Raw genomic sequence first — 23,352 nt, forward strand, 5'->3', positions numbered from 1 at the left:
ACCTTTTGTGATTGGGTTGTTTCACTTAGCATAATGTCTTCAAGGTTCATTCATGTTTTTGTGTCAGAACTTCCTTCCTTTTAAAGGCTGAGACAATATTCTGTTGTTTATATATATATCACATTTCATTTATCCATTTATCTGCCAGTGGACATTTGGGTTATTCCCACCTTTGGCTTTTGTGAATAATGCTGCTGTGAACACAGCCTGATTCCACTTCTTTTGGATAGATATCCAAAAGTGGAATTGCTGGATCATATGATAATTCTGTATTTAGTTTTTTGAGGAACTGACATACTGTTTTCCATAATGGCTTCACCATTTTGCATTTCAGCCAGTAACATACAAGGATTCCATTTTCTCCACATCATTGCCACACTTGTTGTTTTATGTTTATTTTTTAAATAATAGGCATTCAAATGGGTGTGATTGTATTTTGCTTTTTTGTTTATTTATTTATTTATTTATTTTTGAGACAGAGGACTCACTGTGTTGCCCAAACTAGCCTTGAACTCCAGGCCTCAAGCGATCCTCCTGCCTCAACCTCCTAAGTAGCTGTGATTACAGGTGTGAGCCATTGCACTCAGTGTGGATGTGATCTTAATATCCATTTTGATTTAGTTCTTAATCTATTTTTAAAATAACTTCAAAACATCTGTCAATTAGAAAAAAAATAGTCTGTCTCCTCTGCCAGAAGAGCTTTGTGAAATTGAGAGAATTCATAACATCTTGTTTGCTTGGTCCTCTGTTTTTAGAACATTTTGTTTTTGTAGAATATTTTAAGCCCATTTATGTCTGAAATATAACTGACAAAATTCAGTGTCTTATGGTTACATAAATTTGTATCAGTGACTTAATCTGTTTTCTTGTCTGTTAAATCAGGGTCTTTGATGATAACTTCCTAGCATGGAAGTTATCAAAGGATCCCCTCTAGAAGGGGATCCTGACCTTTATTCTATTTTCATGGTGCATGCTACATGCTAAACATGCTACATGTAAACATGCTGCATGGTTCTCATGATTACAGAATAAAGGCCAGGATCCCCTTCTAGATCATCTACTCCTCACACATACTGTGTTAAAGGCCAGCAACACAAGCCTACTGATTACCTAAATAAATCTCATAATTTCTTTTCACTGTTCCCTCTTCCTGGAATCTTTCCTCCAATGATTCTCACCTCCCTCTATGCCTTGATGTTGTGGAAGTCTTGTTCTAATCCTCAAATAACAGCCAGATTTCACTCTAAGAAATCTTCCTAGTTCTCTCTAACCTAAATTAGTTTCTGGATTGTTATTCATATAAATGTTTTATTTTTAGTCTTTCTTTAATGTTATACTTTTTATTCGAGAGAGGCGTGTCTATAATTTTTGTCCCTCGTCTCTATTCTCCCCACCTTCTGCCATTTAATGAGCTCCTAAGCTCCTCTACTGTTGGGACCATATCTTACTCATATTTTGGTTCTTGTGTCTATGCCAGGGCAAGCAGGTGCTTCATATGTTTTAACTGAATTTGAGCAGATAGTGAAAAATGTATTTTGACCAGTAATCATTTTTGTGTCTTTGGTTTACTATTTTGCCTAGGAACTACAATGAGGAACAATTTCAGTAGTTTCATTTTGTACTTTATATCTACTTTTTTAGGACAGGTTCACCCCCCTAGCCCAAGATGGAGTTTCGCTCTGTGGCCCAGGCTAGAGTGTAATGGTGCGATCTCGGTTCACTGCAACCTCCGCCTCCCAGGTTCAAATGATTCTCCTGCCTCAGCTTCCCAAGTAGCTGGGATTACAGGCATGTGCCAGCACGCCTGGCAAATTTTGTATTTTTACTACAGTTGGGGTTTCGCCATGTTGGTCAGGCTGGTCTCGAACTCCTGACCTCAGATGATCCACCCGCCTTGGCCTCCCAAAGTGCTGGGATTACAGGTGTGAGCCACCGCGCCTGGGCCTGTCTTTTAAGTGGGCAAGAAAATTATCTACAACAGGATCTTCATTAATGCTACAATTTAGAACATACAAATGTGAAAGGTTTCTAACTTTACCTTGTACATTTTGCATATATCATTAGTCATTGTTGGACACTTCAGCCATGCATAATGTAATTCAGTACTGAATGTGTATTTTAATGTGAGAGTTTTTGACATCAACATTTTTAACTTTTGTCTAATTTATAATCTTAACTTAGAGTTAATGGAAATCAGTGCCTCTATGGCTATGGTTTTAACCAGCTAATAAGTTGTCTTCATGATCTTTAGCTTCTAAACAATGAATAGTAAATACCATTTTTTGTGAAGATCTGTGTCTGAATTGAAAGGGTTCAAACTGTATAGTGAATAAAGCAGTAGAATGCAAATCAGAAGACATAATATTTAACATGATTAGCTAGTGTTAACTTTTGATATCCATAAGTTATATAATTAAAATTTTTATTCAACACTTGATTAACATAAGTATTTCTCAATTTTCTATCTTTGTTCTACAGAATGGTAGATAACGCAGATCATCTCTGGAAAGGATATTGATCCACCTCATGTAAAGTATGCTCAGTTCCTTTCCAGTGGTGTAAGTATCAAGTCCTTCTTGATTTTTATCTTCATAGTCATTTTAATAAAGTTAAGATGTCATTATGATTATGATCCAGATTCGACAATGGGTGTTCGTAGAGTTGAAAAGTTTTTTTAGGAAATGAATCAAATGGTATACCTGTTTGACATTAAGGTGAATAAGTGTCGTGATCATGTGGTGAGAAATGAATCTTTAAATCTATCAGCCTTCTCTTACCATTTCTGTTTTCAGCTTTGAATTTTGACATTAATTTTAAATTGAATATAAAATTACTTATTATTTTTAACTGCTTAAAGCTTAGAAGCATCCAAGATAGATGGCTAACAGTTCAAGAGAGCTAGTATTGGATTCCTTGTGACAAGCAGACTACTGGAAGCATACACCTTCATGTTGCCTTTTGTGTGAAAACTCCTAGCACCTTAACCATTTTCCTTTACCTGCTGGGGGCATGATAATGTAGTTAAGCCTATTAGCTAATGTGCTAGCCTTTATTTGGAGTCAGGCAGAAAATACAAATTGAGATAGTGGTATTGTGTTGAGAGTGTTTTTGTGCTAGGATATGAACTATAACCACCAGTTCATATTAAATAGGCCTTTGAATAAAAGTATTCCGGGAATTTCAGATATTAGAGAAGACAGAGTATCTATTAGCTCATTAAGTGCATCTTTAGAGTCTAATGCAGAGTGCCTTTAGCATAAGTATTTTCTAAAATTTGATGGAGTCTCCACTTTGCTTAAATTTCTTCCGTTTTGGTTGACAGTTCTATAAAACAATAAGTAGATATTAAGAGAGGTTTTCCTTATTATTTAGTCTTTTCATTATAGTTCCCCCCCACCCCAACAGATTCTATGACACAATGAAAAGTTTCTGGAACAGACCTAGAAGATGTGAACTGTAGCCTGACTTTCTGCTAAGTAGCTATATCCTTGGGAAGGCACTTCACCTCTTTGGGCCTTAGTTTCCCTCCCCACTTTTTAAAAAATTTTATTTGCTAAAAGCTGTTTTCAATCTATCAGCCTTCTCTTTTATCATTTCTATTTTCAACTTTGAATTTTGACATTAATTTTAAATTGAATATAAAATTACTTATTATTTTTAACTGTTCAAAGCCTAGAAGTTTCTGAGATAGATGGCTAAGCATTCAAGAGAGTTAAGATGTCTAATGGCTATTGAAAATAGTAAGATGTCTAATACTTACTGAAATGAATGTAAGCATCATGAAGCTGTGAAATTTTGCATGATTTGTTCCTTGTTGTGTCCTCTGTGCCTCACATAGGATCTGTTACATAGTAGGCACTCAATAAATGTTACTTAAATGGATGGTTTTTGTCTAAATAGTCTCCAGTTTTCTCATTCCACACCTAATTTATATCTCCCTCTATAAATGTGCATGTTTGTACTTGGATTTTTGTTACTTATGGTAGAAATAAGATGATCAACCTATGATTTCATGAATCACAGTGTTTATTGCCATACAAAGAGAATTTTTTCTTGACTTAACAATACTTAAAGATGGGGAGAGTAACATGGACAGACTTCACAGGGAATACACTCAATAGATGAGGTACATTAACCACATTGTGAGTGTGTTCCAAAGCTATTAAAGTGTCTTTGCTCAATTATGATGAAAGGAGGCCTCTGTGTTCAAGTGAAGGCTAAAAGTGGAAGTGTACCTTTATATGAGCAGTTCTTGGGAGAAACTGATTTGACCACCATAGCTGAGATCCAAAACCACAAGTAAGGCCCCTCATTGCTAGAAAGTGCTGGCCTGCAAAGTGTAAAAGCTTTGAGGTCTTTTGCAGCCTGAGCTCTCCGGTTTTGGAGAAGCCACTGACAGAGTAGCCCTGCCACAGCCTAAGCTCCCAAAGTGTCTGTTAAGCTCTTGAGTGTATATGTATTTTGAAGTCCAGTAGTTGTGACAGTAACTCACATATACAGTTTGATATGAGGTGACATTCCTGAGAGGATGGAGAGTTCACTCTCTGATAAAAATATTGTGATTGACTCTAGAGTGTGTTAAATTATCATGCAGTAAATATCATGTATGCAAAACAAAACTAACCTATTTTGCCTAGTCATTCTAGATAATAATAATAAAGAGCAGAATTGCGCTAAAGAAAAAGCTGTTATTCAATAAAATTTTACTAACTGTTGGTGCTTTACAAGTAAGGTAGTAATGTCCTTTCTACCCATGTTATTTCAAGGTTAATTATTTGTGAATGCTTTCTCTGCTCTATATGTTTGTAGAATTTAGCTTATGAAATTATATTCTGGACCTCATGCCTTATCCAAGAAGGGTTTAGGTACATATTCAAGTCAGGATAAAATGTATTGTGGAAAGTTATTATGGTCTTATGGTATGATATTTTCTTAGAATATCAGTTTATGAACTGAGCCATAATTCCTGAATTTAATTGTTCTTTTATGCCTTAAACATTCTCTGTTATTACAGTGTTGAAATTCTTCTCACATCATTTTCAATTATTGTTGGCCTGAGTCTGCATTCAGATTAGTAATTTAAAGTGAAAGATGTTCCTTATCCTGTGAACAATCCTGTGCAAAAGAAAATTAATTCAATTCTTACACGTTATCTTTTTCTGTTATAAAAGAATTGCTGGTATCATGGACTTAGATGACCTTTGTAGGTCATTTACTGCCATAAATTCGTGATTATGTGCTTAAACTAGGTAAATTATGAGAAATAAAATTTTGAAATGCCAGTGTATATGCCTTTGTTTATATTAGTACACATTGGAACATTGTTCTCAATATCCAGGAGAGCTTCTAGTGTCAGCGTTTTCTCAGTAAAATATCGTATCTTCAGTGTCACATGCATGCTTTGATCTTGTTTGTTATGCTCTTAATCATTTTGCTTTGTAGTGATCATATGAATGATCATTCTAGCAATTGTGGATCATTTTGCTTTAGGTTATGTTTGCATTAGGGACCTCTCAGTGCAGGGCACAGACATCTAATTTGAACAAGGTGATACATAAAGGGAAATGTATTCTCTGATGAAACAAAACAGCAAGAAGAGCAGGGATGTATCAGGGGCTTAGGGATTATTGGAACAAGGGATATGAGCACTGCACAGCTTTTGCCATCGGTCTGTTCTAAGTTTCTTGGTATGTCCGCTTCATCTTCCCATGAACTAGCTGCTTCTGTATAATAAGGAATTTACCAGACTAATATCTTCCTGAAACCGAGCACAGTTATGGTGACTGTTCATCTTTCCCCTCGTCTGACTAGAAAATTGTGGGGAGAGCAAGGTTTGGCTTTCTTGTGCGCCCACCCCACTGGGCAGAAGGTGGGGTATTATGAGTGATAGCCCAAGAACATGTGCTTGAAAACAATGAGGTGTTCTAGGCAGACAAAGTAATAGGTGGCCTATTGTTTCTCCTTTTATGACTTGGAATAAAAGTGGTTCTAATAGTCAATGAATCTGAAATAACATAAAATATTAGATTGTTTTACATGCTGTGAAATCTTTAGTTTTGACAATTCAAGTGTTAGGATGGATACTTTTCAGTAATAAGTGAAAGTCATATAACTTACTTTTGTTTTATGCTAATACAGAGTGCTGCTCCATACCAGGAATAGTTTGAAGAACTGTATACAGATAACTAACTGCTCTGATGTGAATACTGTAGGAAAATACTGTGATTGGGAATTTTTGTCCATATAATAAAACAGTTATTGAAGTCATCTAAAGTAAGATCACTTTATGAAATACTTTGATAACATGAAGGCTGAAGATAGCAACAAACAGGTCTACTTCATTTTCAAGGGAAAATAATAATGTTTATGTTTAATATTTTTCATTACAAAATATTGTGGGGGGAACTTAGGCCATCAAGAAAGAATATACTAATCATGAAAATAGGTCTTTTTAAAATGATGCCTAGCTTATTACAAGTGAGTATCGGAAGAAATCAGACCGTAACATTTGTAGGTGTAGGTCAGATACTGTGGCCCGTGGGCACAAATGGCCTGCAACATGTTTAGGTCCACAGAATATGTGTGTTTGGTTGTGTTTTATTTTAATGAGCTTGTTTTTAAAACTAGGGAGATTTCATCTAAAGTTCTAGATTTCCGCCTACTTATTTTAAAAAGAATTTGAAAGATAAAACAATCAGTAAAATGGAATAGACTATCCAAAGGTAATGCAGATTCATATGGAAATTGTGTATATGATAAAGGCAGCATTTCACATCAGAGGAGAAGACAGATATTCAATAAAAACATATGACATCTAGCTGTCCATTTGGGATGAAATAAAACCCCAATTTTTTATACTTGTTAAGTCAATAAAAATTCTAGATGGAGCAAAGATTTTAAATGTAGAAAACTATTACTAGGACCCCTAGGTTCATCAGTAATTAGAGTAGTTTTATCTAAATGGCTTTAAATGAGACTTAAAGGAGTAGAATAGCCTGTGTCCCATATCATATGTTTCCAGTTAAGTCCTGCAAGGTATTGTAAAGGAGAATGATGTGTGCTTTTGGAGTCAATAAGATCTAGGCTTAAATCTTTTTCCTAATGTTTACTCAGATTTTTTGTAAGGTATAAAACTACTCTGAGCCTTAGTTTCCTCAACAATCAATCCATCAACATAAAATGAAATGAATAAAGAACATCTACCACGAGAATTGCTGTGAGAATTGGATGAGATTATGTTATGTGTGAAACTCTTACCCAATACCTGCCTAGAAGTGACTGTTCAATAAAGTTTTCGTGTAGAAGGACAAAGAAACAGTGAAACTTTCAATAGCTGTGGGGCACTGGCCCAGAGCAGATGTTTGTTTGAGAAAGATGAAAAAACTTGACATCTATTTCCATCTGCAAACACTTATTGAGAGCCTATGCATGCCATGCATTATATTTGGCACTAGAACAATAAATATCAAAATAAAAGAGATTACCACTTCAAAAAATCTTGAATGGGAAAGTCAGGTCTTATAAGAAAGTAATTCAAGGCCGAGCATGGTGGCTCACACCTGTAATCCCAGCACTTTGGGAGGCCGAGGTGGGCGAATCACCTGAGGTCAGGAGTTTGAGACCAGCCTGACCAACATGTTGAAACCCCATCTCTACTAAAAACACAAAAGTAGCCAGGCTTGGTGGCAGGTGCCTGTAATCCCAGCTACTCAGGAGGTTGAGGCAGGTTGAACCCAGGAGGTGCAGGTCGCAGTGACCCAAGGCCGCGCCACTGCACTCCAGCCTGGGTGACAAGAGCGAAACTCTGTGTCCAAAACAACAACAACAACAACAAAGGAATTCAAGCAGTGAGAATTTTTACAGTATTTGACTATTCTCTTAATATTGTTATTCACCCTAAGAAAACATTTTCTGATATGCTGCAGTATCTTGTGCTAGTTAAAGGAAACATGTAAAAGTAATTTCCTAAGAAAAATGAATAGCATTGTCTGGCTACAACCACGAAATATCTTTCTCAGGGTAGCTATTAAGAGAGAATGCATTACCAGAGATGAAAAACTTAGGAAATTGCTAAGTAGTGAATGAAATGGTGCTTTTTTTTTTTTTTTTTAATGTACCTCTCTTTTCCACTTAAATATTTTTGCTGGTTATTAGCATTTGCTTGGACTTAGCTTAGCAAATCATTTGTTTTCACTAAATGAGGTTGTAGAGAATTCCTAGGTCTGTGTAGCTAATAGTTGGTAAATAATATAATACAAACTATTTTTTCAGCAATTTTCCATTAATACTCTAATGTAGAGTAATCCACTGGAGATGGGCAAAACACTTCTGAGTTATCACATAGCCTGGGTTTAATGCATTCCATGTACCTAATCTGTTGTTTTGGTATTATTTACATAACTAAAATTTTGGTTCTGATATTTTCCAAAATTGAGGAAAATGTAAATTGTATGCCATATGAAATTAGGTTTTATGTTACACCTATGTTCACCTACTAACACATTTAGTATCTGTACCAATCCATTTGCCATGGCACAATCATTCTAGCATGGGACATGCTTTCATTTTCAATAAAGAAGCTTGTGTATAAATACTGCATCTTCTGAACATTCTCTAATGATATGTGCTTTGGTAGATACTGTCAATAAAGAGACTTCTTTTTATCTTTTTTTTTTTTTTTTAGTTTGCTGGAAACCATGTCTCATTATACAGATGAACCCAGATTTACCATAGAGCAGATAGATCTGCTTCAGCGACTTCGGCGTACTGGAATGACTAAACATGAAATTCTCCATGCCTTGGAAACTTTGGACCGTCTTGATCAAGAGCATAGTGACAAGTTTGGAAGAAGGTCCAGCTATGGAGGAAGTTCATATGGGAATAGTACCAACAATGTCCCAGCATCTTCCTCTACAGCTACAGCTTCCACACAGACGCAGCATTCGGGAATGTCCCCATCACCTAGCAACAGTTATGATACTTCCCCGCAGCCTTGCACTACCAATCAAAATGGGAGGGAGAATAATGAGCGATTATCTACATCCAATGGAAAGATGTCACCAACTCGCTACCATGCAAACAGCATGGGTCAGAGGTCATACAGTTTTGAAGCCTCAGAAGAGGACCTAGATGTAGATGATAAAGTGGAAGAATTAATGAGGTTAGTGACTTTGCTTATTCAGAGTCCCTAGAAACATCTGTATTCTTAGATTGTTTTAAAGTAGTATGCTGCATTTCAGCTACTTAGCTATAAGAACTGTAACTTCCTTCTCCCACCTTTGGAGATGAAAGGAAGTTCAAGCTTTATGTTTTTAATTTAAATTTTCTCTTCTTTACTTCAGCCCTTTCTCTTTGCTGCTTGATAAGTCTTTTCCATTCTCTTTATCAAACACTAACCTTCTCTATGACTCTACTGGCTTATTTCTGACTAACAGACACATTCTAATCTTGAAATCTGTAGTAAGTACTTTTTCTGAGGGATAATTTTATCTTGATACAGAATACATACACTCTTAATTTTTCTCTCCAACATTCTAATCAAGAAAATAATTTGGGGTACCTATTATATAGGTTCTAATTTTAGCAATAGATGACACACACACTCACACACACATATACACACATTGTCTTATAAATGTAAGAACTCTTAGAGTTTTAAACACTGAGAAAAGAAATCTACTTTTTTTTTTGAGATGGAGTCTTGCTCTGTATGCCTAGGCTGGAGTGCAATGGCGCCATCTCAGCTCACCTCAGTCTCCGCCTCCCAGGTTCAAGCAATTCTCCTGTCTCAGCCTCCCGAGTAGCTGGGATTACAGGCATGCACCACCACGCCCAGCTCTTTTGTATTTTTAGTAGAGACGGGGTTTCTCCATGTTGATCAGGCTGGTCTTGAACCCCTGATCTCAGGTGATCCATCTGCCTCAGCCTCCCAAAGTGCTGGGATTACAGGCGTGAGCCACCGAGCCCAGCCCACAAGAAATCTACTTTCAACAGAGATAATTAGGAAAGGCTTCACACTGGACCCTGGGACGCTTTGAGGGTAACACCATGTGTTTTCCATTATTGTGCCTCCAGGATCTGGAACTTTCCCTGGCACATGGTAAGGGCCTAATATGTTTAATGAATGGGTAACCTTGACCTAAATGGTAAAGAATAGCATTTGTTTTTAAAATACAGGAACTTTATTTAAAATTAAGGGACTAGTAAAGGGTAGAAAAGGCAAGGCGTGTCTTCAGTCTGATAAAAATTACTGACGGGTAAGACAATGTAATAAGAATAATATATTAGGAAACAATACAGGTTTTGGGAGACTTTGAGTTCATACTAGTTTATTTACTTTTGTTGGAATTGAGGAGTTTTGTAAAAACTCCTCTAGGAATAGAGATGATAAAGGTATTGTTTTCAGTAGATTTCCACTACCATAGAAGGGAAAGAGCCTGCAAATAAATTAGCTACAGTAGATAATGAAAGAAACTGTAGCAGGAATTTGTCAGAAATAAAAATAGTACCTGTAAGTATCATTATAATTCTTCCTAAAGATTTTTAAACTTCAAGATTGAATAGTAGTGACACATAATATTGCCACTTGGAAGATCTGTCCAATAGTACCACAGTGTTGAAATATCCTTCAAACTGTCCTGAATTTATTTTTAGGTAGATCTTTATTATATGAAATTCTGTGCTAAATCAACTATTTTATCTGGATTTCAGATACAGTATAAATAAAGTATAATATTAATACCTGTAATGAATAATATGATACAGCAGTTACAGTTACAAGTCATTGTTTTGTTTTGTTTTGTTTTGTTTTTTTGAGACGGAGTCTTGCTCTGTCACCCAGGCTGAAGTGCAGTGGTGTGATCTCGGCTCATTGCAACCTCTGCCTCCTGGGCTGAAGTGATTCTCCTGCTTTAGCCTCCCGAGTAGCTGGGACTGCAGGCATGTGCCACCACGCTCAGCTAATTTTTTTAAAAGTTAAAAATAAAAGAGATCAGTTTGAGTTTGAATTCTTTTTCATGTGTTAAAGTAAGTGACCGAAGTTCAGGTGTTGCTTTTGAATTTAACGTTGTTAAGATTAAGAGGGAGAACCATTTGGGCAAAGAAGTTACTTCACTCATTGAAACATAACAAGATTAGCTTTTAATTATTCTGAGTAGAGAGGATATCAAAAATTTTAAAAGGATGCCAACCTGGTTTTTTCGGTGGTGTTGCTGTTCATCAGTTTTGATAAGCTTTTGACATAACAGTTAATTCTTAAACATGTATAAGACTAACAAGAAGTATGGGAAAGCTCGTTAGTAAAAGTCTCTAGAAGATTGTTTGGAAAAATAAAGGTCTACAAACTTGACTTTTAACTCATAGGTTGGCATGATGTTTTAATTCAAATATATGCTCAAACTAAACGAAAACCTATTTAGCAATGACTGGGATTTGTAGTTAAATCCTGTAATTACACCCATTCCAGTTTCACTGTGAAATATATACAGGTTTATACTTTGTTATCAGTATTTATGTACTACCAGTTGTCGCTTAATCAGGACACTTGATCTTTTTCCATTTCTCTGCTTCTTTATTAGAACTGCTCCTTTGGGTTCTCTTGATCATCTTGGGGTCTCAGTGGTCCTTCTAGATCTCTCTGGTTCTCTGCCATTGCACCCTCACCCACTGCTGCACTCCTGCTTTCCTCCATTGTGTCCGTCTCTTACGCTTCTCAGGTTGTAGATAATAACAATCCTTGGATCAGTGGGAAAGTTTATTGGATGACATTGTCACTTATTAAAATCATGATGTGAGGTTGATCAGAGAAACTGAGATTCACAAAAATTAAATACTTTGCTCAAGAGAACTTCAATATTAAGTGGCAGAGCCTAAATTATGTCTTTATTATCAATATATCACTAGTGTACATTGCCTCTCCAAATAAATTTTTCGTGTCTGTAGATTTTAATAAGATTTTAGGAAAGGTGGTTAATTAACATAAGACAAAGCATGAATTGCCTTAATGGGCTTCGCATCCCCCTCCCCCATGATATTTGCTGCTTCAAAAATTCACTTACCATGTGAATTTTTATTTAGTGGAATGTTAGAGAAATATTTTGAGCGGTGGATCTTTCTGAGTATTCTGTGCTCTTTTAGGAATATACTGCCCTTGCTGATCACTAGATGCTATAAGCCCGCTGGAAGTGGTGGTCTCTGGTGGGGGAGCCTGGATATCTGAATGCTTTCCTGTCTCCTTTTCTACCTGTGTGCTTCACCTCTTGCTTGTTCACATTCCTCAACTCAAACATAAGACGTAGTTTTAAAAATCTTATAATTCATTCACTTTACAAATTTCACTCCTAAAAATTTCAAGATACATAATGGAGATTTTTTTTTTTTTTTTTTTTTTTTGAGACAGAGTCTCACTCTGTCAACCAGGCTGGAGTGCAATGGTGCAATCTGGGCTCACTGCAACTTCTGCCTCCCAGGTTCAAGTGATTCTCATGTCTCAGGCTCCCTAGTAGCTGGGATTACAATGTGCACCACCACCCCCAGCTAATTTTTGTATTTTTAGTACAGACGGGATTTCACTATGTTGACCAGGCTGGTCTCGAACTCCTGGCCTCAAGTGATCCTCCCACCTCGGCCTCCCAAAGTGCTGGGATTACAGGCATGAGCCACCGTGCCCAGCCCATAATGGAGATTTTTTTGTATAACTTCATCAAGTTATAATTGTACACCTTATCAACTCATTAAGAAACAGTGAGAAAGTAGCTTTCACTTTTTTCGTTTTTGAGTTAGGTTAAAAAAATAAAGGTAAACTAGGATATGAATTTAACAGATTGTTGAATATAACATTTTAGGAAGGACTTTAAAGCCAGAAATAACTGTTTTACATATTAATGTTTAAAAATGTATCTATTAATATATAAATATATGTGTAGGGGTATGTGTGTATACACATCTGCTAATATAGTGTATAGATACTAGTGTGTGTTTTATGTACATATTATGATAAAATTTAAATATAATTTAATTTATCAGAATTTGTAAATAATGCCATACATTAAATATATTATTCTTAACCACCCATGTACTAAATTTTATGATATGTTAGTATTTTGTATAAAACTGAGGCTTTATTCTAAGTTGGTTATCTATAGGCTAAGTATTTTACTTGCATAGGTAGGATGTGCATGTTCTGTAGATAAGACAAAATGGTCATGATATCCAGTTACTATGTTATTGATACGTATATAGTAACTTTTATTTTTGAGTGAATTTTTAAAATTTAAAGTTATACTTTGTCTCCATGGGTAAAAATGTATGGGGATAGGTTTTATTCAAATGTGAAAGAAATTTGTACATCATTGTATTTTTCCAAGTGTGAAATAGTCTGTCTTGGCAGGTGTTGCTTCATCTCTGGAAGTCTTTCAGATAGATGATTACCTTTCAGAGATCCTAAAAAATGTGCAGTGTATATTAACTATGAAAATATGGAAGATCTTAAAGCATATCATTTTTTAAACAGGTGGTCTTTATTATTCTTTGTTCTAGAAAAGGAAGCAATGTCATTTTGAACTACTATAAATAATTCTTTTCCTTTCTGATTTGGTAAGCTTAAATCTATTTGAGAATAAAAATTTAAAGCTGTTTTATAAATTATCTAGATTGGGCTTTCCATTTTACAACCTTTTTTCTCCAACTACAGAATTGTTCATTCATTGAACAAATTAAGCTCTATTATATGCAAACCCCATAAATGAATAAGGCACAGTCTTTGTGCTAAAGGACTAAGGACTTTACAGCGTAGTAGGAGAGATAAGACAAGATTAGAAACAACCATAATACAGAACAGCATGTAATATATTAGCATGTGAGTAGTAGTATTGAAATGTTAAAGTTAGCCATTGCAAGAAGATACCTTTTTTAGCTGTGAAGATCAGGGAGAACTTCTTTGAATAGATGACAGTTAAATTGTGTCTTAGTAAAAGGGGATTCCACAAAGAGGCATTACTGATGAATTCATCCAGATATTAAGAAAGGTCTGTAAGTAACAGTGAAAGTTTAGCAAATTATAAAAATAATGGCAATGGAGGGTGGGAAGGAAGAATTTCATCCTGGCGTGGAAATCACCAGATGAATCTAGCATGGCAATGATTTCAAAAGGGAAGTAGGAGGCAATGACATGGACTTGAACTGGTTAGCTACAAGTCAGGTGGGTATCTTATCTTGAAGTAAGTAAGCTGTGGAATGAAAGACAAGATCAGCCTGCTCTTCACTTTAATTCCATAAGACTTGAGGCATAGAAATCTTGAAGAGTATGAGATTTTATAAGAGAGGAAGGAGGGGATTTATTCTTTTTAAGGAGGATGTAAAATTGCAGATGAAGAGAGGAAGTGAGGGGTGGGAGAAGATGAGATAATTAGATTTAGAGTAAATGAAGTTTTTACACTAACAAAGTGGTGATTCTTAGATTACAATGAGGACAATAGGAGTAGCAGGTCCTTGAAGGCTGAATGAGGAGAGAATGAGGGAAGGAGGTGATGTCAAGGTTTGAACAACAAAGCTAACCCACTAGAATGGAACTTTTAAAAATATTTAAGAGAATTGGACACAATGAAAATAGAATGTGTTTAGTATTTTGAAAATACCTAGTGAAACCAACTAAATGACACATCACTGCTTGTGTATAGAATTCTTTTAATGCCACCTTAAGTACCTGGTACAGATGTTTACTTCGGTCTTATATGATTACAGCAGATCATTTGTTTCTTCTTTTCTTGGGAACCTTTCTGAAGTTTTATAAAATAATAGTCAATGTTTAGTATTTTTACAATTTCAAAAAAAATTTTGCAATGAATTTTTGATTCTATGTATTACAGACATATGTATACACACAATATTTAATTTCATTGCTAGGAGACAAATTTTAAAAGCCTTGTGAAGGGAGTATTGATGCTTTTTGTTGTTGTTGTTGTTAGATGGAGTCCCACTTTGTTGCCCAGTGGCGCAATCTTGGCTCACTGCAGCATCCACCTCCTGGTTTCAAGCAATTCTCATGTCTCAGACTCCCAAGTAACTGGGATTACAGGAGTGAGCCACTGTACCTGGCCAATGCTTTTATTTTATCAGATGATACAGCCAGGGCCCAGCTTTGTTAAATGTCTTGCCCTTGCACACCCTTATCTTTTAAGTCTTTTCTTTTGCTTTTTGAAAAAGCTCTCTGGTAAAGCAGTAAAGAGTTTTTTCTTTTTTTTTTTTTTTTGAGATGGAGTCTTGCTCTGTCACCGAGGTTGGAGTGCAGTGGCACGTTTTTGGCTCACTACAACCTCCGCCTCTGGGGTTCAAGCAATTCTCCTGCCTCTGCCTCCTGAGTAGCTGGTATTACAGGCACATGCCACCACACCTATTTGTTAAATATTTTTTTTTAACTATTTGTTTAAATTTAACTATTTGTTAAATATTTTTGGTAGAGACGAGGTCTCACCATGTTGGCCAGGCTGATCTTGAACTCCTGACCTCAAATGATCCGCCTGCCTCAGCCTCCCAGAGTCCTGGGATTACAGGCGTGACCCACCGTGTCTGTCTATTTCTATGTTTTTAAACATTATTGATACTTAGAAACTTGTCAAATATCTAAAAATGAAAATTGCTACTGTTTGACATATTTTTGGGATTCCTTCTGTCTTGTGCAGTCCTTAATAATATCATGCTGCAAGGCTGTGAATAATTTACAAACTGGATATTTCCTATTTCAATAATTGAGTGTTATCTCTTCTGTATGATTTAGTGTCTAAATGAATTTGATTTGAAATAAATTGATTTAAATATCAATGTAAATTAGTCAAAAAACCTATTTAATTCTTTCCTCCACAAAGGTACATTTTTTAATTTAACCTGAAAAAATATTTTTTTAAATTCAGCTTCATTTTCCTAGATCATTCTATATATAGAAATGCAATACTTTATTTAAAAATTTTCAGATTAATTTTATAGTTATATTAGAAACCAAATGATTTGTTTTGTTTATATAAGCCAATTGAAATAGTGCTGAAGTTATCTCTTGCACACTGATTATTGATGCACATTTGAAAGCTTTTGTTCTACATTACCTGCATTTTAGTCAGCAATTATTTTGTTTGACTTTAAAATATATTTATTTGTACGTTTTTCTTTTTTGTATACATAATTTTTAAATAAAATGTGAATGCATGTTTTTCAAAGAAATATTTCAGGCTGGGCGCAGTGGCTCACGCCTGTAATCCCAGCACTTTGGGAGGCTGAGATGGGTGGATCACGAGGTCAGAAGATTGAGACCATCCTGGCTAACATAGTGAAACCCCATCTCTACTAAAAATACACACACACACACACACACACACACACACAAAATTAGCCTGGCGTAATGGCGGACACCTGTAGTCCCAGTGAGTTGGGAGGCTGAGGCAGGAGGATGGCGTGAACCCGGGAGGCGGAGCTTGCAGTGAGCTGAGATTGTGCCACTGCACTCCAGCCTGGGCGATTGAGCGAGACTGTCTCCAAAAAAAAAAAAGAAATATTTCAAATATAGACAGGCATTTTGGGAAGAATCTAACCAGAATCTAGATCAGTATGAGAAAATTTAAATACTGCATTAGGCAGCTGATTATTTTTTTCCTTTAAGAATATTTTTGGTTAGGATTTCCAACTGATAAATCAGCAGTATACTATAGAGCTACAGATTGGAAACTCACCACTATCACCTCTCTGTTTTTTTCCAGAATTCCCCAAAGGGAGCATGGTCTTACAACAGAGCATGTAACAACTACTCATCAGGGAGCTAAAATCCCTCATCCAAGTTAAATCACAACTCACTGTTTTTGGATAGGATACTTAAGTTCCTCCAAATAGTCTACAGAGAAATGTGAACCCCTAAAAAGAGTTTGTGGTTCTTTCACAAAACAATTATTAAGGTTTTGTGATCCTTTGTCTCAGATCAAGGGTCAGCAAACTTCTTCTCTAAAGGACTAGAGAGTAAAAATTTTAGACTTTGTGGCCAAGAGGCAAATTTAAGGATATAATGAAGAGACATAGGCTGGGTGCGGTTGCTCACACCTGTATTACCAGCACTTTGGGAGGCCAAGGCAGGAAGATCACTTGAGGTTAGGAATTCAAGACCAACCTGGCCAACCAACATGGTGAAACCCTGACTCTACTAAAAATACAAAAATTAGCCGGGTGTGGTGCTGCATGCCTGTAACCCCAGCTACTCAGAAGGCTGCAGGAGAATTGCTCGCGCCCGGGAGGTGGAGGTTGCAGTGAGCCGAGATCATGCCACTGCACTGCAGCCTGGGCAACAGAGTGAGATTCCGTCTCAATTAAAAAAAAAAAAAGGATATCATGTAGAGCCACATACAAGACAGAAAACAAACAGCCACAAATTTTTATTGACAAAAGTCAATACAGAATAATAATAATTGGGTAGAGTTTTTAAAAATATAGGCCTACTAGTCAGAAGAGTGAAATTGCAAGGGGAGGGATAATATTTTGCTTAGTTTGTGTTTATCGTTTGCATTTTCTGTCATCAAATCAATTGCAAATGTCCATCTCTGAAAATGATCCTTAGCTCACAGGTTGTGTAAAAATAGGTGGCAGGCTAGAATTAGCCCATAGGCCGTAATTTGCTGACCCCTGTGTTAGATAAGAAGTTACCTCTAAACAGAAACCACTGCTCTATTTATGTAATCCTTTTGAAGATAAAGCATTGAAAGAGAGATTGGTCAGTTTTAAGGGTTTAACTATAGTTTTTGTTTATTAAATCTTGTTCTGGTGAAATAACAGAAGTCTTGCCACTCATTGTCATTTTTGTGGATGTCTGGTCTTTTGAGAATTTGTTGAGTCTTTAAGTAAAAATTTGGAACAAGCATTTTAGTGGAGGAAAAATGAGGTCTATAATGTATTCCCAAGGACACAGAATATTGTGTAGTTTTAAGTATTCTTATATATAATACAAAATGAATAAATGCCTTTTTAATACTAAAACTTTATATTCAACCGATCCCACTTTTTTTGTTTATACAGGAAAAGAAGTTAAAGGGCAAGCCTTTCTTCAAATGGCTAACATTTTTACAGTTGTGGGAACGATGATTTCTTTTTCCTTAATCATTTTAAAGGTTTTTAAATGAACATTGTTCATGCAGTTGTGTAGTTAACATGCAAGCCCACAGTCTGCTCACAACTGAATTTGTTGTTGTTGCTCTTTATTTTTCTAGGATTTCTGTCTCTGTAAGATACATTCATTCCCCAGTAATGAAACTTTGTATATACCATATGACAGCCTTGTTCCTAATATGAATTATACAGAGCATGCGATTAACCATCCTCTGGTATGAGACTTATATCTGTTATGATCTTCACTAAAGCGTCTGTCTGATGGTGTGATGTTTTAGGACTTGAATATTTGGTGTTTCTTGGTTCATTGTAATTTCATATTTTCACACAAGTTTGGTCTGTTTACCCTTTATTTTTGTGTCCTTTCTGTGTTCTCCCCACCTCTCTGCTTCACCTTTCTTTTAGCAAAGATGAGGATTTCTACCTTCAACATACATTGTTGGTCTTGTCTTCTGTTTTTGTTAGGAGGGACAGCAGTGTGATAAAAGAGGAAATCAAAGCCTTTCTTGCCAATCGGAGGATTTCCCAAGCAGTTGTTGCACAGGTAACAGGTAAGAGCTGAAGAGCCCTTTATTCTGGAATCATGTCTAGTCTCTGCCTTCTGGTGCAGATGTTGGAATAATGCTTGCATTTCTGCATTGCAGTGCAGATCTGTCAACTTAGGCATAATTATGTATGCCTGTGATTTAAAACCCATTGTCTCCAATATCACCGAACTTCTCTAGTGATTTTTTTTTACTTGTGCTAGTAAACTTTATAGCATTTGTAATAAGCACAAAATTCCCTATTTTGTGGCTAAAAAAGGTTCCTATAGTTTGCTTTTGATTGTAACAGAGCGTATGACACATGCACATCCAACTGCTTTCTATACTATATATTTTTAAAAGCTTTGTAGTCCTCCAAGTATAATCCCTGATTATACATACAGTTAAAAAAATGATTCATGAGGGTAAAGAAAGTTGTTTTTTAAACCACTTCTGCATATGTAAAAGCATTCCTTGAAACATTACTGAGAAGAGTTACCATTGTCTTCTCTTTGTTCTTTATATCCCATCCCATTCTCCACCCCCACCCAAGCCCCATCCTTAGTATGTGGTGTATTTTGTCATTCTCTATTCAGATTGCATTTTTTAATGAAGTTCTTAAATTTGGGGGCAGATGTCTTTTGTTTGTTAATGTGTGAACTTCCTTTCTTAGATCTCAGTGATTTATAAGATCCTTAAAAAATTAACTGGGCCTTAGTCATTAGAAGAACCGGACACTCTTTCAAGTACATTTTGTAGTTGCAATGTTGTTATACTTTGTATATTGATAGATATAAAAATTAATTCTCCCCTCCTTTTATTAACATTCTACTAGCTGGCTATGTGAATTTGGGCTTTTTAACCTCTGTGCCTCCGTTTTCTTCCTTCTACAATGAAATACTTGGATCTGATCTTCAACAATAACTTACGATTTTAAAATATTATTTCTGTTCTCCAGACCATGATACATATTGTAACTAATTTACCTAAAAGGTTGTTACTGGCCATTAATTTTGTTAAAAATGAAACTCCAGAGTTTAGAAGTCTTACATTTCATCCCAAGTATCTAAGGTCAGCCAATCTTTTATAGTGTGTGTGTGTGTTTAATATATTACACTAGTAATATATTTTTATAAACGACACTTTTGTTTATGGTAAAATACTTTAATTAAAGGTATCCTTCGGTGTAGAAGTCTTATACCAAAGGATAGTGTGTTAGTTTAGTTGTTGTAGTATTTAGGTGTTTTTCTATAGGATATTTAAAATATGTTGTTAACCTTTATCTTCAAGGACCAAGTTATGGTGCTTAATGCAATGTAAGGACAAGTCAAGCAGGTTTTAGTGAAACTCACTGATTTGGACTTTGAAAAGATGAAATGTTGCCTTTCAGTACTTATATTTCAGCCTCCATTACTAGAAGCAATAGTATCTTCCAGTTTGCCAGCCTAAAACTAAAAAGACAAAATTTTAGTGTTACAGAATAGCATTGCAATGTTGATTTTTTTTTTTTTTTTTTTTTTTCAGGTAGAAGCATTTCTTAGTGTATTGAATTCCCTGAATCTTGAATCATTTAGGACTTTTAAAATAGTAGCTTTGAAACCCATCCAACCTTAGTTAATACAAATCATAGTAACATACCTTTAAAAAGCATTTCTTGAACATATCTAAAGGCATTGGATAAACCATAATGGGTTAAACATGATGCATTAAATATAGTATTGCTTTTTTGGAAAGGGAAACTGAAAGATATGTTTTCCCATCTTGCTATTCAAAATATAGTACATAGAACAGCGTTTTTGGCATCACCTGGGAGCTTGTTAGAATTGTAGAAATACTGAATACTGCTCTAAATGTGCTGAAACATAATTTACATTTTAACCACAAGCCCAGGTGATTTCAGTTTGAGAAATGCTATTCTAGGAGACTGGTAAACTTTACTGACTTTAACTTCAGTGGATTGGCATTGTTTAACATTACCTTACTCAGTAATGGTCATCATGATGCCATCCCCTGTTTTTATTTTTGTTTTTGTTTGTTTGTTTTTTTGTTTGTTTTTGGTTTTGTTTGAGACAGGGTCTTGCTCTGTTCCCGAGGCTGGAGTGCAGTGGTCGGTGATCATGGCTCACTGCAGCATCCACCTCCTAGGCTCCAGTGATCTTCCCATATCAGCCTCCTGAGTAGCTGGTACTACAGTTGTGCACCAACACACCTGGCTAATTTTTATTTTTCACTTTTTCTTTTTTTTGAGATGGAGTCTTGCTCTGTCGCCCAGGCTAGAGTGCAATGGTGTGATCTCAGCTCACTGCAACCTCCGCCTCCTAGGTTCAAGTGATTCTCCTGCCTCAGCCTCCCAAGTACCTGGGATTACAGGCGCCCACTACCATGCCTGGCTATTTTTTGTGTTTTTAGTGTAGGTAGGGTTTCACCATATTGGCCAGGCTGGTGTTGAACTCCTGAACTTCAGGTGATCCACCCACTTCGGCCTACCAAAGTGCTGTGATTACAGACATGAGCCACCGTGCCCAGCCTATTTTTTACTTTCTGTAGAGATGAGGTTTCACCATGTTGCTCAGGCTGGTCTTGATCTCCTGGGATTACAGGTATGAGCCACCACACCCGACCATCATCTTCTGTTTTTGCAAGCAAGAACTGAAAATACAGTTACACATTTATTATCTATTGTACCACATGGACCTTTCTTTTGCTGCCATAACTATGGGATTTGGTGGTGTTACAAACTTATTTCCCCCTTTCAGCCTCACCCCAACTTGTTCTTCCTCCTCTTCATTTCTACTCCAAAAGCTTGGGTTCCTCTTCCCTTGATCAGATATCTTTTGATGATTCTCCATTGTCTAAAAAATGAAATTTCTTGTAATCTGACTCCAGTCTTCTCTTTTGTTGCCATCCTCTATTCAGTATGCCCCCAGCTGAATTTCACTATTTGCCATTCCCAGAATTCTGCTCAGTTGGATGCTTCCGAAGTTTTGTTTGTGCCAAAGATATCTTTCACCTCCTCATCCCAGCCTTATGAATTTCTGTTTATCAAGATTATCTCAGTTGTTACCCTCATTTTAACTTCTAGACCAATTTAGTCCTTGCAGACCTCTCTTTTTTTCTGAAATGAATTACACTTAGTTCATCACCCTGAGGTTTAGTACTCATTTTAGTTATGCATTTTAGAGCAGTGTTCTTCAAGAGTGACCTTTCCTTACACAAAGAGTCTAGCATTGTGCATGTACTCTGAACATTCCATGTTTATCTAGCCACCTTATAGTATAAGAGGAGAACAGGTGATGCTGACACAAGCTATACATGTGAAAATTTGTCCAGTGTGACTTTCTTCAGTGGTGTGCCCTCTCCAAAAATAATAATTCATTTGCCCGACAAATGCTGTGTGAATTTTTGCCGTTAAGGAACTTGCATTTTTCCTTTATCTACTTCAGTTGTTTATATCAGGCCTGGGGAATGAGGATGATTGATAACCATATTGGTTCGTTGTCCTATTGGTCAATTTACTGAACTCCTATGTTTTTTGTGTATTATTGTGTTAACATTTTTTTACCCAGACTGCCCAGCCATCAAGCTAAACTCAGGGGCAAGGCTTCTCATTGCAGAGAAGAGATCCAGCTAGAGAATAGTGAGGCGGTAGAACTGAATAAAGCCTTGTCCTCGTAATTGGTCCACTTAGGTTAGAGTGAACCTGAGTATGGAAGCCTTCTGGTCACCTAGAGCTCACTCCCTGCAGTACCTCATCAGTGTGTATACATATTTTTTTGTCTTTAAACAAATTAGTCAAGTGTATCTTCAAAGAATATGTACCTAATGAAATCTACCTTAAGGTTTAGGATGTGGTTATCCTGAATCTTATAACAAGTTATCTTAAAAAGATTTAAGTTCAACTCTAATATGTGAAATAAGTCAACCTTGAGATAAAAATGAGAACGAGTGGTGCATAACAAAAGAAAATGCTAAATAAAAAGTGTAATGAGGTGCAAAATTATAACACATGTGCTTGTTCCAGAAACAAATACAGAAGTTTCTTTTTATAGATTCAGAGGATTTCTATAATAAGATAAACAAGAAGTTCATGGGTGGGGTCTGTATAAATAATATCCTACTGATAGGAAAAATGACAGTATAAACAGGATATAATAACAGTGCCTGCTGAATTCCCAGCATGTTATTTGTAGCTTCTTTCACAGTCGCAGCTGTTCCCACCAAGGGTGGATTTTTACCTCTGTAAGAGGTCAGCCAAGATTCTAAATTCTCACTAACAATGGTGGGTTGGTAAGCATAGTCTTTGCTTTAGTAATAAGCACATGTATTCTCTATTCACTTTCAGGGTAAAGTGTTTTCTTAGGCTGTTTAAGAATGCTTAAAAATAGTTTTTTTTAATGACCTTTGGGGAAAAAAATCAAGCATGCAGAATAAATGAGTAAATGGGCAGAGCCTGATGAGCGCTTATCAGCCAAAGAAATATACTAATTTGATGCATCTCCTCTGAAGAAATAAATACACAGAAGAAGAAAAAAACAGCGCCTCAGAATTTTAAGAAATTTACCATAATTTTATTTTCTTAAAATGTAGTATAATGAAGAAGTAACAGAATCTCAATGTTCTGGTCTTTCTGCCATAAAATAGCCTTGTGACCCAGAGTCTCATTTTCCTTATTTATAAGATAAAGGACTTTGACTAA

The 23,352-nt window shown here is 36.0% G+C and overlaps 1 protein-coding gene across 38 annotated transcripts in view; it reads left to right on the top strand.

Annotated features, from left to right (window-relative positions):
- The window catches only part of HMBOX1 (homeobox containing 1), a 164,959-nt gene that overhangs the window by 71,909 nt on the left and 69,698 nt on the right, over window positions 1-23,352 (top strand). For all 38 annotated transcript variants that reach the window (XR_013397224.1, XR_013397225.1, XR_003732310.2 and 35 more), the window contains exons 2-4: window positions 2,479-2,558; window positions 8,684-9,160; window positions 18,598-18,683. Coding sequence is in view for 31 of the 38 variants with exons in the window: in XM_015145094.3 (XP_015000580.1) it covers window positions 2,536-2,558; window positions 8,684-9,160; window positions 18,598-18,683 (586 nt within the window). In the remaining 7 variants the exon portion in view is untranslated. The remainder of the gene's footprint in view (window positions 1-2,478; window positions 2,559-8,683; window positions 9,161-18,597; window positions 18,684-23,352) is intronic.

This window comes from Macaca mulatta, chromosome 8 (assembly GCF_049350105.2).
Source record: "Macaca mulatta isolate MMU2019108-1 chromosome 8, T2T-MMU8v2.0, whole genome shotgun sequence".
Taxonomy (NCBI): Eukaryota; Metazoa; Chordata; class Mammalia; order Primates; family Cercopithecidae; genus Macaca; species Macaca mulatta.